General features: G+C 46.6%; 2 protein-coding genes across 4 annotated transcripts in view; one reads left to right on the forward strand and one right to left on the reverse strand.

Annotated features, from left to right (window-relative positions):
* Positions 1-200: 200 nt before the first annotated feature.
* LOC310950825 (N-acetylglucosamine-1-phosphodiester alpha-N-acetylglucosaminidase-like) lies at positions 201-5,788 on the reverse strand. The gene is made up of 11 exons (XM_083918827.1): positions 5,599-5,788; positions 4,729-4,943; positions 3,905-4,172; positions 3,689-3,828; positions 3,145-3,253; positions 2,919-3,047; positions 1,690-1,799; positions 1,349-1,396; positions 890-997; positions 732-810; positions 201-651 (listed from the first exon to the last, which is right to left on the reverse strand). Exons 1-11 carry the CDS (start codon positions 5,685-5,687, stop codon positions 492-494), a joined length of 1,455 nt encoding a protein of 484 aa, XP_083774953.1. The 5' UTR covers positions 5,688-5,788; the 3' UTR covers positions 201-491.
* A 2,523-nt stretch (positions 5,789-8,311) lies between these two features.
* Positions 8,312-15,389, forward strand: part of ndufaf6 (NADH:ubiquinone oxidoreductase complex assembly factor 6) — a 7,863-nt gene continuing 785 nt past the window's right edge. For 2 of the 3 annotated variants that reach the window (XM_083918502.1, XM_083918501.1), the window contains exons 1-8: positions 8,312-8,516; positions 9,315-9,414; positions 9,908-10,030; positions 10,129-10,185; positions 10,968-11,070; positions 11,149-11,282; positions 13,305-13,406; positions 15,066-15,122. In XM_083918502.1, the coding sequence (XP_083774628.1) occupies positions 8,326-8,516; positions 9,315-9,414; positions 9,908-10,030; positions 10,129-10,185; positions 10,968-11,070; positions 11,149-11,282; positions 13,305-13,406; positions 15,066-15,122 (867 nt within the window). In that variant the 5' untranslated portion in view covers positions 8,312-8,325. Of the gene's footprint in view, positions 8,517-9,314; positions 9,419-9,907; positions 10,031-10,128; positions 10,186-10,967; positions 11,071-11,148; positions 11,283-13,304; positions 13,407-15,065; positions 15,123-15,389 lie in introns of all 3 variants that reach the window. The other variant, XM_083918503.1, reaches the window with a different exon arrangement.

Here is a 15,389-nt window from a genome sequence, read left to right on the forward strand (position 1 = left end):
ATTATTATAAAATAATAATAATGAAAAAAACTATTAAACAATAATAATAATAATAATAATAAGAAGAAGAAGAATCATACATTTTATTTGTTTCCACCTTTCACGACCCAATGACACAAAAACAAAATGTATCAATAGTAAAAACATTTAAACCAGTAAAAGTTTTTACATTTGTTTATTCAAACTTTATATTTTTTTTCTTTCAAAAAATGGGCGGGGCGTGTGACCAAAAAGGGGCGGGGCCAGTGATGATGCAGAATTGAGGGACAGACAGTAGATTTTCTTCCATCTCTCGAGTTTTTCTGAACTTTCTTTGTGTGAAAACGACGTTAAACTAAACATGAATCACAGCAGAGTGTTTTTTAAATAATATAATGAATATTCTGCTTCAATCTTTGTTGTTGTTCAGGATTCGTTTTTATAATTCGTCCTAAAATCCACGAATCACGGTGATGAATAACGGTGTCATACGTGACGGTCGTGGTGCAGCCCTAGGTGGTAGGCGGCGTCTCTCCCTTGACGTTGCTGAGTGGAATCTGTGCGTAGGAAAACCCGTAAAGGAGCCAGCGTCTCCGCGCACGGACGCCGTGAACCACCACCCGGATGAGCAGCAGCGAGGCCAGCGTGCCGGAGACCAGCAGCCATGTTTGTCTGTGGAGAGAGAGCGGAGAGTTTAGATTTGACTTGTGTTTTGTCTTCAGGACTCTGTGGTGCACGGTTGCAGCTCTTACTCTGTCAGATACGGGTCTCTGCACGCCTCCTCCTGCCGTCTCCACACTTCAAACATCTGTTTGACCAAACATGGACCCGCTGAGGACGAGAGAACCGCGACACTTACAATAAAACCACCTCCAAAGCGACTGTGGTGCTGCAGGAAAGAGACGAGTACCTCTGTCACTGATGGAGGCGCAGCTTCCTGTCTGCGCGTCGCAGGGACACTGGTCCTCACACTGACACTTGTGAGCGCAGGACAGACCATAATAACCTGCAGGGCACACTGACGGAGACAGTTCAACACAAAGACAGAGGGAAAGACTTGTGTTATTAGTGATTTTGCATCTTTTTGTGCTGGTTTTGCATATATTTTAAGTCATTTTGCATCTTTTTGTGGTGGTTTTGCATCTATTTTTAGTCATTTTGCATCTTTTTGTGGTGGTTTTGCATCTTTTTGTGGTGGTTTAGCGTCTATTTTTAGTCATTTTGCATCTTTTTGTGATGGTTTTGAATCTATTTTTAGTCATTTTGCATCTTTTTGTGGTGGTTTTGCATCTATTTATAGACATTTTGCATCTTTTTAGATGACACAGAGACAGAGAGGGATGATGTGAACGCTGATGCTTCAGTTTACCTTCACTGCAGTTCTTTCCTCTCCATCCAGCAGCACAGACACAACCATCTGCTCACGGAGACACGGACAGACAGACAGACAGTTAGAACAGACAGACAGACAGACAGACAGACAGACAGACAGACAGACAGACAGACAGACAGACAGACAGACACACAGACAGACACACAGACAGACAGACAGACAGACACACAGACAGACGCGCTTCATGAACATGTGAACCACACTTTTATACGCGCTGACTTCAGACTGAGAAGGGAAAAATACAAATGATGCATCAATAAAAACACATCCTTGTGTCAGCCTCCGCCAGCTGCACTGAGCTCCACCCTCACACTCACCGTCAGTGCAGACGCCACGAGGGCCGCAGCCTGCCGCCGGGCACCGCGGCTCGTGGACGCACAAGATGGTGGAGACAGGCCGGGCACAGCGCCACCTGCTGTCGGATTTACTGGGAACAGAGAAGAAGGAAAGCAATGAATCGTCCCAGGGTCTTTTTCAGCAAATACACTCATCAAATAATCCATGGAGACAGTCCAGGAGAGATGCTAACAGCCAGACGTGGCTAACAGTGGTTAGCTCGGGGCAGCACGGTGAAGGCATTCAAAGGTCTTTTTTAACCACTAATGCTGCTGAAAATAACAGCAAACCTCTGCAGCAGCATGAGAAGAGTCCCTACACACACACAACAAAGCACCAATGGGCTCCTTCCACTGTAACGGACTTTACTATGAGAGGAGCTGGTACAGGGGCCAGTAGGTGGGTCTTTAAAACACTCTTTTAATAAACTCTGTGTCACGAACGGTGACGGGGAAAACACGGAGGATTGGACCCAAATGCAGACTCACACTCGGGAGTCAGTTTTAACAGATTTAATGAAGCTTCTAAAACACAAAGGGTGCACAGAGAGCGAGGGGGAAACACGGAGAGGAACGGGAACAACTGGTCACGGGGAATGAGCACAGGCGGGGGGGTAGGGGGTACGCTGGCAGGTAGGCGAGCAGGCAGGTCGACAGGTAGAAGGGCAACAAAACCCAAGGAACAGTCACAAAAACGTCGACGGAGGATCGAGAGGAAAAGCATCGACACAAGGATGAAGCCAGCCCTGCTACGCGCTACCGCTCCTGCTACTGAGACATCTGGAGTATCTGCAGTAACGATCCGGCCCAGAACGAGACTCAGGACTGGCTTAATATACAGGGAGGCAGGTGATTAGTGCCAACGAGAACCACCTGGATCAGCCTGCCCGGAAAACCAGCTCACGACAGGGAAACACCGACAGAGGGAGGCAAAAACACAGAGACTCAACAGGAGAGAAGGGAGGGAGTCGTGACACTCTGGGTTCACTAACTACGCCGATGACGCTTTGTTGTGTGTGTAGGGACTCTTCTCATGCTGCTGCAGAGGTTTGCTGTTATTTTCAGCAGCATTAGTGGTTAAAAAAGACCTTTGAATGCCTTCACCGTACTGCCCCGAGCTAACCACTGTTAGCCACGTCCGGCTGTTAGCATCTCTCCTGGATTTCTCCGTTGTAAGATTTTACGCTGGAATTTCACTTCAGCGGTCTCACCACGGGTCAGGAGGGTAGCTGGCCAACGCGCCGTTGATCAAGAAGGTGGAAGATCCGCCTCCGTCCAGATTGATGGCGTTGACCACGCCGTGGTTCTGCAGGAACTCCGCCACCTCCCAAAGATTCATGCTGCTCAAACATGAACAGACACCAGAGGCGTGAATGATACTCCGGACCGAACTGCTTCTGAAGCGAGCCGCCCCGTGAGCCTCGTTAGTAACATTACCCTCTTTTCTCCGTCTGTCCATCCACGTGGAACATGACCACGTTGCCTCTGGCGTCGTGACCCACGGCCGTCCTCGCCGACAGCACGTCCACGAAATCTCGGAACTCCTCTGTCAGAGAATAAAATATGTTTTTTTTTATTATTACTACAGTTCAACACAAAAACAAAGGGAAAGACTTGTGTTTTTAGTGGTTTTGTGTCTTTTTGTGGTGATTTTGCATCTATTTTTAGTCACTTTGCATCTTTTTGTGGTGGTTTTGCATCTATTTTTAGTCATTTTGCATCTTTTTGTGGTGGTTTTGTGTCTCTGTAGTCATTGTGTGTGTCTCTTTGTGGTCATTTAGTGTTTTAAGCAACATTTCTCTCCCTGTTTCTCTTTCTTTTTCACTGGTACTGTAACTTTGCCCTTAATGCGTTCACACTTTATAGACGCTTTATATGTACATGTGTTATTTCATGAGGTCACGGATGTGTGGTATTTGATCTAGAGCGTCTCTGCCTGTGCTGTTGTTGTTGTTGTTGTTGTTGTTGTTTTTGAACCTACCCTGATCAACGAGCTCATCCCACTCCACCTTCAGACTCTGGTTGATGTAAAACTCGCCGTCCCTCAGCAGCCACACCACGCCGCTGACCAGCTGCACGAACGGGTTGGACTGGTCCAGCACCTCCTCCTGGGACAGGTACCTGCAGGAACACAAGCTTCTGTTTATCTTGTGATTCTCACTGTTTTTGTTTGGTCGTCAGTCAGAGGGTGTCTCACCCGACCACCAGGGTGCCGTCCCTCCTGATGCCAAACTGGGCGTTCTGCACGCCCCCACTGTCCCTCACCGTCCTGCCGTCGCTCACCACGTTGCCCAGACACCCGTCCGTGGTGGTGTTGAAGAAGCCGGCGTTCTGGGCGTACAGACACCCGGCAGCCAACGCCGTCTCCTCCACCGTCACCCTGAGACTCCTCTCACAGCCGCCCGGTCCGCCCGGCTCCAGCACCGACAGCGTCCTCAGCGGGTCGGGAACCAGCGTCATGTGACCTGGGGACAGGGAGGCACGGACGAATCAGGAGACAATGTGAGAGCCCCCCATCCTGTCCACACAGGAACACACACCAGTCAAGAGTCTCAAGCAGTCTGTTGGTCATTTTGCATCTATTTTCAGTCATTTTGCATCTTTTTGTAGTAGTTTTGCATCTATTTTCAGTCATTTTGCATCTTTTTGTGGTGGTTTTGCATCTGTTTTCAGTCATTTTGCATCTTTTTGTGGTGGTTTTGCATCTATTTTTAGTCATTTTGCATCTTTTTGTAGTGGTTTTGCGTCTATTTTAAGTCATTTTGCATCTTTTTGTGATGGATTTGCGTCTCTTTTTAGTTATTTTTCCTCCCTCAGTAATTGTGTGTCTCTTTGTGGCCTTTTTGTGTGTATTCGTAGTCATTTTGCATTTCCTCGTGCTTATTTGGGGTTGTTTGTAGTCATGTTGTGTATGTTTGTGGTCATTTAGCATCTCTGTGATTGTTTTTAGGGTATTTTCTCCATCAGCCCCTGGGTCTGTTCACAGTGCAGTTCAGTGATACAGCTGATTCCATCACTGACCGTAAACCCAGCGGGGCCTGTCGGGGCTGCCTGGCACGGCTGATATGAAGACAGAAGACTCGGCCACTGGGAGTCCACTGTGGCTACTGGACGGCCAGGTCTCAAACATCGTCCTGCCGTCAGTTACAGACTGTGCGTCCCGAACGTGGCGATGAGAGTGTGAGGGGCCGTGGCCCTCAGTGTACGGCTGCAGCACGTCAGCGTCCGTGGAGACTCTGTGGAGACAAATGTACATTCAATCTAAATGCAAAGCACATTTTGTTTGTTTCAGAGTGATGAGAAAATATCACTGTGCGACGAAGCTTTAGTTACTGTAATGTTGAGTGTAAAAGATGCAAAATGACTAAAAATAGATGCAAAACCAGCACAAAAAGATGCAAAATGACTAAAAATAGATTCAAAGCAAACACAAAAAGATGCAAAATGACTCAAAATAGATGCAAAACCAGCAGAAAAAGATGCAAAATGACTAAAAATAGATGCAAAACCACCACAAAAAGATGCAAAATGACTAAAAATAGATTCAAAGCAAACACAAAAAGATGCAAAATGACTCAAAATAGATGCAAAACCACCACAAAAAGATGCAAAATAACTAAAAATAGATGCAAAGCCAGCACGAAAAGATGCAAAATGACTAAAAATAGATGCAAAACCACCACAAAAAGATGCAAAACCAGCACAAAAAGATGCAAAATGACGTGAACAACTAAGATTCGACTCTTTGAAGGTGTGTGTCTTTGTTCTTCCTGTGGGCAGAGTGGGGGGGCCTCTCAGGGGCCTGAGCCCAGGGGCCCATAGTCTCTGGATACGTCCGTGGTTTTAAGTCTAAGCGTCACTGTGACTGAGTTAAAGTAGAAACCTTCTCACCGTGCGGCTCCTTCTCCCTTCTGCAGCCAAACCTGGAGACACATCAGCACCAGCCCCACACAGCGGCGAGGCGCGGAGCTCGTTGCCATGGATACCTGCTGCTCAGATTCTGTACACACACATAGAAGTTATGTGGATGTGAAAACAGACGCTAAGTTCCTGAGCTGTTGGCTTCAAGTGTTTTAGTCTCGCTCGTCCGGATTCGTTCCTCATTCCTTTAACATGAGACTTTAAAGGAGCCGGTTCCACAAGTGTTAAAGTTATAATCACGTGATCCTGTGACCAGAGAGCACGAACTCAGGATTAGGCTGGTTTGGCATCTATTTTTAGTCACTTTGCATCTTTTTGTGTTGGTTTTGCATCTATTTTTAGTCATTTTGCATATTTTTGTGGTGGTTTTGCATCGATTTTCAGTCATTTTGCATCTTTTTGTGCTGGTTTTGCATCTATTTTTAGTCATTTTGCATCTTTTTGTGGTGGTTTTGCATCTATTTTTAGTCATTTTGCATCTTTTTGTGGTGGTTTTGCATCTATTTTTAGTCATTTTGCATCTTTTTGTGCTGGTTTTGCATCTATTTTTAGTCATTTTGCATCTTTTTGTGCTGGTTTGAATCTATTTTTACTTTTAGTCACTTTGCATCTTTTTGTGTTGGTTTTGCATCTATTTTTAGTCATTTTGCATATTTTTGTGGTGGTTTTGCATCGATTTTCAGTCATTTTGCATCTTTTTGTGCTGGTTTTGCATCTATTTTTAGTCATTTTACATATTTTTGTGGTGGTTTTGCATCTATTTTTAGTCATTTTGCATCTTTTTGTGGTGGTTTTGCATCTATTTTTAGTCATTTTGCATCTTTTTGTGGTGGTTTTGCATCTATTTTTAGTCATTTTGCATCTTTTTGTGCTGGTTTTGCATCTATTTTTAGTCATTTTGCATCTTTTTGTGCTGGTTTGAATCTATTTTTACTTTTAGTCACTTTGCATCTTTTTGTGTTGGTTTTGCATCTATTTTTAGTCATTTTGCATATTTTTGTGGTGGTTTTGCATCGATTTTCAGTCATTTTGCATCTTTTTGTGCTGGTTTTGCATCTATTTTTAGTCATTTTACATATTTTTGTGGTGGTTTTGCATCTATTTTTAGTCATTTTGCATCTTTTTGTGGTGGTTTTGCATCTATTTTTAGTCATTTTGCATCTTTTTGTGGTGGTTTTGCATCTATTTTTAGTCATTTTGCATCTTTTTGTGCTGGTTTGAATCTATTTTTATTTTTAGTCATTTTGCATCTTTTTGTCATTGTTTTTCTGTTTGTTGTCATATATGAATGTTTTAATCTACTTTTAACTACATTATGTGCTGCCATCTTTTAATCCACTTAAATACATCATAATTATATCATATAGTATGATATCATTTATTATTATTATAATTATTATTGTTGTTGTTCCTTAAGTGGTCAAAATAAAAACAAAAGCTAGTTTTATCTTTACATTTATTTATTTCATCTCATCTTCAGCCTCTTATCCGGGGTCGGGTCTCGGGGGCAGCAGCTCCAGCAGGGGACCCCAAACTTCCCTTTCCCGGGCCACATTAAACAGCTCTAACTGGGGGATCCTGAGGCGTTCCCAGGCCAGTGTGGAGATCTAATCTCTCCACCTGGTCCTGGGTCTTCCCCGAGGCCTCCTCCCAGCTGGACGTGCCTGGAACACCTCCCTAGGGAGGCGCCCAGGGTTCATCCTTACCAGATGATCCTGAACCACCTCAACTGGCTCCTTTCAACGCAAAGGAGCAGCGGCTCTACTCCGAGTTCCTCACGGATGCTGAACTTCTCCCCCTCTCTCTAAGGGAGACTCCAGCCCCCCTCCTGAGGAAACTCATTTCAGACGCTTGGACCTGGACCTGGTTCTTTGGGTCCTGACCTGGACCTGGTTCTTTGGGTCCTGACCTGGACCTGGTTCTTTGGGTCCTGACCTGGACCTGGTTCTTTGGGTCCTGACCCAGCTTTCATGACCACAGGTGAGGGTAGGAACCAGGACTGAGGGTAGATCCAGAGCTTTGTCTTCCTCAGCTCTCTTTTCATCACAACGGTGCCGTAGAGCGACTGCAGCTCCGCCCCCGCTGCTCCGATTCTCTGGCCAAACTCACGCTCCATCGTCCCCTCACTCGTGAACAAGATCCAGAGGTCCTTGAACTCCTTCACTTGGGGTCAGGACTCATTCCTAAAGTGGTCAAAATAAAAGCAAAAGCTAGTTTTATCACTACATTTATTCATTTGACTTGCATTTATTTCCTGGAAAAATAAACATCATTAAAAAAAATAAAAACAGGGAAAATATTCCTTTAAGATAGAAATGCAAAATAAATAAGTAAGTAAGTAAAGTGAAAACTAGTCTTTCTTAAATTTGAACTTTCTATGTTTAAAAAAAGGAAAAAGAATAAAAATGTCAAGGTCCAAAAGCTCTTATTTTGGAGGCAGTGCTGTGTAGTTTCCGGTGAGCTTACGCTAACGGTTGTCGTGTGATTTTAACAACATATCCAACAAATAAACGTTTGTTATAATAGTAAATGATTGTTTTCAGGCACGTTTATGTGAATAGATGATTCACAACTCATCAGCAGCTTTAATAACTATTATATAAATAAAAATATAAGAGTTTTAAGTGTGTTAGCTAACGTGTCCGTTGGCGGGGGAATGTTTTTACGGTGACACCGGGGGGACAGCTGAAGGGGAACATGGCAGCCGGCATCAGCGCCGTTCATGGACTGTTATTAAGCGGTAAAACGTCGCTGTATCACGGGCTTCACGGGAGGGTTTCCCCCGGTGTTTGTCTCCGGAGAGCGGCCGATATCCAGAGCGTGAGGGCGGCGACCGGCGCGACCCAGGACCCGCAGCTCAGCCAGAAGTTCTGCCTGGAGCTGGTGAGGTGGGTCCCCCGGTGCTGACGGGCTAAAGTTCACCGCATCTGCACTCACAGAGCAGATTTAACTTTTATTAATAAATATAAGTCCTAATGTTTCACTGCAATGGTTATAAAGTGCTTACAGAGCCGTAAACTGGAGCTAATGCGCAGCCGGAACTGACTTTTGTAGTGCGCCCGTATTTTGGTGATTACGGTAAATTCATTGAAACAGGCCAGAGTGACTTCCGGTTTTCAGTGTTCAGAATAAAGTGTGACACAACCAGAACCAGGCTCATACAGGATTACATTTCCTCTCTCCTCTCCTCTTCCTCTCCTCTCTCCTCTCCTCCTCCTCCTCCTCCCTCTCTCCTCTTCCTATCTCCTCTCCTCTCTCCTCTCCTCTTACCTCCTCCTCTCCTTCTCCTCCCCTCTCCGCCTCCTCTCCTCCTCCTTCTCCTCCTCCCCTCTCCTCTCCTCCTCTCCTCCCCCTCTCCTCCTCTCTTCCTCTCTCCTCCCTCCTCTCTTCCTCTCTCCTCCCTCCTCTCTTCCTCTCTCCTCTCTCTCCTCCTCCTCTCCTCCTTCTCCTCCTCTCTCCTCCTCTCCTCCTTCTCCTCCTCCTCTCCTCCCTCTCTCCTCCCCCTCCCCTCCTCCTTCTCCTCCTCCCCTCTCCTCTCCTCCTCTCCTCCCCCTCTCCTCCTCTCTTCCTCTCTCCTCCTCCTCCCCTCCTCCTCCTCCCCTCCTCTCTCCCTCTCCTCTCCTCCCCCTCTCCTCCTCTCTCTCTCTCTCCCCCCCCCCCTCCTCTCCTCCCCCTCTCCTCCTCAGGTCCAGGGACTATGACGGCTTCGTGTCCTCGCTGCTGCTCCCAGAGGAGGTGCGGCGCTCGTCTCTGGCCCTGAGGGCCTTTAATGTGGAGCTGGCACAGGCAGGTAGTCCCACAGACGCGTCTCCTGTTGCTACGGTTACCGTCACTGCTTTTTAGTCATTATGCATCATTTTTTGTGATTTTGCATCCCTTTTTAGTCATTTTGCAACATCTGTGGTGGTTTTTGCATGTTATTTTGTCATTTTGCATCTGATTTTAGTCAATTTACTTCCCTTTCTGCTAATTTTTAGCTTTTCTTTTAGTAATTTTGCATCCTTTTTTGGGGGTTTTGCATCGGTTATTAGTCATTTTGCTTCCCGTCGTGGTCATTTTGCATCTGTTTTTAATCATTTTGCATCCCTTTGTGGTGGTTTTGCATCTGTCTTTAGACATTTTGCATCTTTTTTGTGGAAGATCCATTTTTGTTATAAGCGTATTTAATGTATTTAGAAATAATAAATATATTTAATGTCTGATATCTGATCCCAGTCCTTTTTAAACGCGCTTGTCAAACACTTCTCTTCCTGTGCTGTGTCCCCCCCCCCCCCCCCAGGTGAAGGACTCCGTTTCCCAGAAGACCATCGGTTTGATGCGAATGCAGTTCTGGAAGACGGCCATCGAAGAAATCTACAGAGACGAGCCCCCGAATCAGCCGGTCAGCGCCGAACTGTGGAGGGTAAAAACGCCACCGCGCACAGAAAAGCACGAGCAGCGGCTGTGAGGACGAGTGTGTTTCCTCTGCAGCAGTGACGAAGGTGTGACCATGTTTTTCAGGCGGTGAGGAAACATTTCCTGACCAAGAGATGGCTGCTGAGGATCATCGCAGAGAGAGTGAGACACGGCACGCACGATACGCTCGACACGCACAACACGCTCAATACTCACGACACGCACGACACTCAGGACACTTAGGACGCGCTCGGCGCTCGACACTCACCACACTCACGAAACACTTGACACTCACGACACGCACGACGCTCAGGACACGCTCAATACTCACGACACGCACGACACTCAGGACACTCACAACACTCAGGACGCTCAGGACACTCATGACACTCAGGACGCTCAGGACACTCAGGATGCGCTAGACACGCACAAAACACACGCCGCGCTCGACACCCACAAAACGCTTGACACGCACGACACGCAGGACACACACGACATTCAAGACATTCACGTCACTCTCGACACTCACGAGACACAGGAAACGCAGGACGCACAAATCGCACGACACGCTCGCCAGGCACAAAACGCTCGACACGCACGACACTCACGACACGCATGACGCTCGTCATGCTCGACACGCACAAAACACAGGACACGCTCGACACACACGACGCGCTGGACACATTAACTGCGCGCTCAACACACAAAACGCTGGACACTCATGACACACACAACACTCACAAAACGCACAACATGCAGGACACGCGCGACACTCCCTGCTCTTGTGTGTGCCTGCTCCAGATAATCAGTCTTTTGTCCCTGATGCATCATTTATTTGTTATAATTCATTATGTGTATTTTATTTAGCCGTGTGTAAACTTTGATGGAGCCTCCTGAATCCCTCGGTAACCTAACAGCGTGGCGTTGGGCGTGTGTTTGAGCAGGAGAAGGATCTGGACGACCGCGCGTACAGAAACCTGCAGGAGCTGGAGACGTATGCGGAGAACACGCAGTCCTCCCTGATTTACCTGCTGCTGGAGTGTTTGGGTAAGGACGTGCGCGTGTTCCCACAGGAGGATCCAGACGCGTGAAGAGAGTCTCTCCTCATGTCTCGTTCTTCCTCAGGGGTGAAAAACGTGCACGCGGACCACGCGGCGAGTCACATCGGTAAAGCTCAGGGCATCGTGACGTGTCTGAGGGCGACTCCGTATCACAGCAGCCGGCGGAAAGTCTACCTGCCCATGGACGTCTGCATGCTGGTGAGTGCACGCACACGGCTCCACTTACAGATACACCGCAAAGGTTCCCCTCATCTGTGGCATCTGTTTTAGACATTTTGCATCTTTTTGTGGTGGTTTTGCATCTATTTTTAGCCATTTTGCATCTTTTTGTGGTGGTTTTTCATCTGTTTTTAGTCATTTTGCATCTTTTTGTGGTGGTTTTGCATCTGTTTTTAGTCATTTTGCATCTTTTTGTGGTGGTTTTGCATCTATTTTTAGTCATTTTGCATCTTTTTGTGGTGGTTTTGCATCTGTTTTTAGTCATTTTGCATCTTTTTGTGGTGGTTTTGTATCTGTTTTTAGTCATTTTGCATAATTTTTGGTGGCAATTTACCAGAAAAGTCCCCTTCATCCAGTTTAATATAGTCGCTGTGGAACAACCTGATCACAACCACAGGACTCGCAGCTTTGACATGATGTCAGATGATATTCTTGTTGACACGATGACATCATCATCATGATCTGGCACAAACGGAGGATCTGTTACACAACAAGCATGTGTTGAGACGCAGCGAGCGGCGGATTACAACCCTGCAGATAAACAGATGATGCTGCTGCGGACCATGAGCAACCTTTTTGTGGGCCATCTGTCCCACATGGAGAACGACACGCTGACGCCGCTCCTGCCGCCGCTGCTGCTGCTGCTGCTGCTGCTGCTGCGGCAGGATCTGAGGCCATGGTGACGGAGGAGGGGTGTGTGTGTGTGTGTGTGTGTGTTCTGGGCTGATGTATGTTAAGTTGCACGCGAGCTCTGCCCTTTAAGTCTTCAGCTGGAGGACGACTCATATCTGATCCTAGTTCTTTTTCTTCCCTTTGCCGTCATTTTACTTCCTTTTGTGGTGGTTTTGAGTCTGTTTTAGTCATTTTGAGTCTGTTTTTAGTCATGTTGCTTCCCTTTGTGGTGGTTTTGCCCTTAACATCTTCAGCTGGAGGATGACTTTTTTAACCCCGAGCCCTGCGGAGCTCACTCACCTCACACCACCTCCGCTCTGCTGCCTGCGGAGGGCGCTGTGGACACACGTGTAGTGCACTGAACACACTGAACACACTGAACACATAGAGTAGGAGCCGTTTAACTCTGTGCGCAGAGTGACTCACTCATCACTGAAGAAGTAACAAGCATGAGTCAACAGCAGACGCACAGCAGTTGTTTTCCTGTGATGCTGATGGTGCATGATGGATACACACACACACACACACACACACACACACACACACTCAGGCCTGTTTGTTACGTCCTTGATGATGAACAGCCTGTAATGTCCGTGATTGTAGGCGTTGTTGTTTTTTCTTCTTAAATGGATTCAAACATGCTGTTGAAGATGAAATCAGCACTTTAAAAATAAAGGCGAGTTCATCAGTGTCACCGTTCAACGACAACGTGATTCAAAGATCTTTACGTCGAACATCAAAAACTTTGGAAAGAAACGCCTTTAAACTCAGTCTGGATGGTCTTTGCTCTCCTTCTGGACTTGCACTCGACCACCTTTAGACTCAGTTTTGACCTCGTCTTGACTGGACCTGGACTTGATCTTGACTCGGTCTCAACTACACCTGGTCTTGGTCTCGACTGGACATGGTCTTGGACTTGAATTGGTCTTGACTGCCTTTGGACTCCGTCCCGACTGTCTTTGGTCTTGTTCTGGACTTGGTCTCGACTGGACCTGGTCTTGGATGCAGCTTGGTTTTGATGGTCTTTGGTCTCATTCTGGACTTGCACTCGACCACCTCCAGACTCAGTTTTGACTTGGTCTCGACTGGACCTGGTCTTGGACTTGACTGTTTTTAGTCTTGTTCTGGAATTGGTCTCCACTGCACCTGGTCTTGGTTTTGATCTTGACTTGGTCTCGACTGCACCTGGTCTTGGTCTTGATCTTGACTTGGTCTGAACTGCACCTGGTCTTGGTTTTGATCTGGACTTGGTCTCCACTGGACCTGGTCTTGGTTTTGATCTTGACTTGGTCTCAACTGCCTTTGGTCTTGTTCTGTCTGTTTCTGCAGCACGGAGCTTCTCAGGAGGACTTCATCCGCGGCAGCCGGGAGCAGAACGTCCGTGATGTGGTGTACGACATCGCCAGCCAAGCTCACGTACATCTGCAACACGTAGGTACCGCACTGACGTTTTTACATGGAGGTCGACTCACACACACACGCACACGTACACACACACAGACGCACGCGCACACAAACAGGCACACACACAGGCACACACACAGGCACACACATGTACACACACACGCACGTACACACACGCACGTACACACAGGCACGCACACACACGCACGCACACACACACACACACACACGATGACACACACGCACACACGCACGCACACACACAGAGACACAGACACACACACACACACACACACAGACACTGAGCATCACGTACCATCATAGGTAAAGGTGTTTGTGGTAAAGGTGTTTACGGCAAAGGCATTTGCGGTAAAGGCTTTTGCAGTAAAGGTGTTTGAGGTAAAGGTATTTGCAGTAAAGGTGTTTGAGGTAAAGGTATTTGCGGTAAAGGTGTTTGAGGTAAAGGTATTTGCGGTAAAGGTGTTTGAGGTAAAGGTGTTTACGGTAAAGGTGTTTGAGGTAAAGGTGTTTGAGGTAAAGGTATTTGCAGTAAAGGTGTTTGAGGTAAAGGTATTTGCGGTAAAGGTGTTTGAGGTAAAGGTATTTGCGGTAAAGGTGTTTGAGGTAAAGGTATTTGCGGTAAAGGTGTTTGAGGTAAAGGTGTTTACGGTAAAGGTATTTGCAGCAAAGGCATTTGCAGTAAAGGCTTTTGCGGTAAAGGTGTTTGAGGTAAAGGTGTTTGCGGTAAAGGTGTTTGAGGTAAAGGTGTTTGAGGTAAAGGTATTTGAGGTAAAGGTGTTTGAGGTAAAGGTGTTTGAGGTAAAGGTATTTGAGGTAAAGGTGTTTGAGGTAAAGGTGTTTGCGGTAAAGGTGTTTGCGGTAAAGGTATTTGCGGTGTTCAGCTCTGTTGTAGCTTCTGGGTAGAAACTGTTCTTAGGTCTGTTAGTCGGAGCGTTCAAAGACATGCAAAGTTTTCAGCTGATGTGTTTAAAACGTCCTGTAAATGTGTTTGAATGTTGCTAACGCTAACTCACTACTGCGCGGGGTTTGATTAATTAACCCCTCACACGCCTGGTTACGTCTCTGAGGCTTTTTCTTTATTTTAATTGCCCAAACATTCGTCAGCATCTCTGTTGTTATAAGGATAAAGAACGTCCCTAAGTGTTAAAACACACGCGGGGGCATCGTGTGTAAATACTGAGGATGTAAATTAATGCTTTAATTGTGTTTAATGCCTTTTTAAGCCTCCTGATGTGAGTTAATTAGAAAAGTCCACGCTAATTAATTTAAAAAGAAGAAGAAGAAGAAGTCAGTGGAACGTCCTGTGCCTTTAAATCCATATAAACAATAATAATAATAATGATAATAACACGTAGGGAACAAACAAACACACTGGAAAATGAAATAAGTCGGATTAATTAAATAAGACGATGAAGCTCCTGAAGCCGACACACGTGTGTTCGTGAGGACGGAGAGAAGGTCAGGAGCTGCTGTCATGAACTAAACTTGTGTTTATTATTTAGTTTTTGTTTGTTTGTGTGTTTGATTCCCGTCTGACGCTCTCTCTCTCTCTCTCTCTCTCTCTCTCTCTCTCTCTCTCTCTCTCTCTCTCTCTCTCTCTCTCTCTCTCTCTCTCTCTCTCTCTCCCTCTCTCTCTCTCCCTCTCCCCCTCCCTCCCTCCCTCAGGCGCGGTCGTTCAGCAGCAGCGTCCCCACAGCTGCCAACCTGGCCTTCCTCCAGACGGTGAGTTCCACAAACACCACGTGAGAGGAGCGCCAACTCGCCCCGGGGGTCGAACCCACGCACATATTTACCGTGACTTTGACGAAGCACTCGTGAAAGAATTACAGCTGTGTGTGTGTGTGTGTGTGTGTGTGTGCGTGTGTGTGTGTGTGCGTGCGTGCGTGCATGCGTGTGTGTGTGTGTTAAAGGATAACCAGTAAACTCTTAGATAAATATTTATGAGGTAGATGCTGCCATGAGTCTGTAAACGTGACGCCGCAGGACGCT

The sequence above is a fragment of the Echiichthys vipera genome, assembly GCF_963691815.1.
Source record: "Echiichthys vipera genome assembly, chromosome: 8".
NCBI classification, from domain to species: domain Eukaryota; kingdom Metazoa; phylum Chordata; class Actinopteri; order Perciformes; family Trachinidae; genus Echiichthys; species Echiichthys vipera.

Bases quoted from the DNA above. Each gene is read 5' to 3' on its own strand.
- LOC310950825 (XM_083918827.1), bottom strand. From the start codon at position 5,687: ATGGCAACGAGCTCCGCGCCTCGCCGCTGTGTGGGGCTGGTGCTGATG. The intron at 4,173-4,728 runs GTCAGTGATGGA...CCCTGTCCCCAG, and splicing joins CAGGCCCCGCTGGGTTTACG to GTCACATGACGCTGGTTCCC. The intron at 811-889 runs GTACTCGTCTCT...TCTCGTCCTCAG, and splicing joins CGCCTCCATCAGTGACAGAG to CGGGTCCATGTTTGGTCAAA.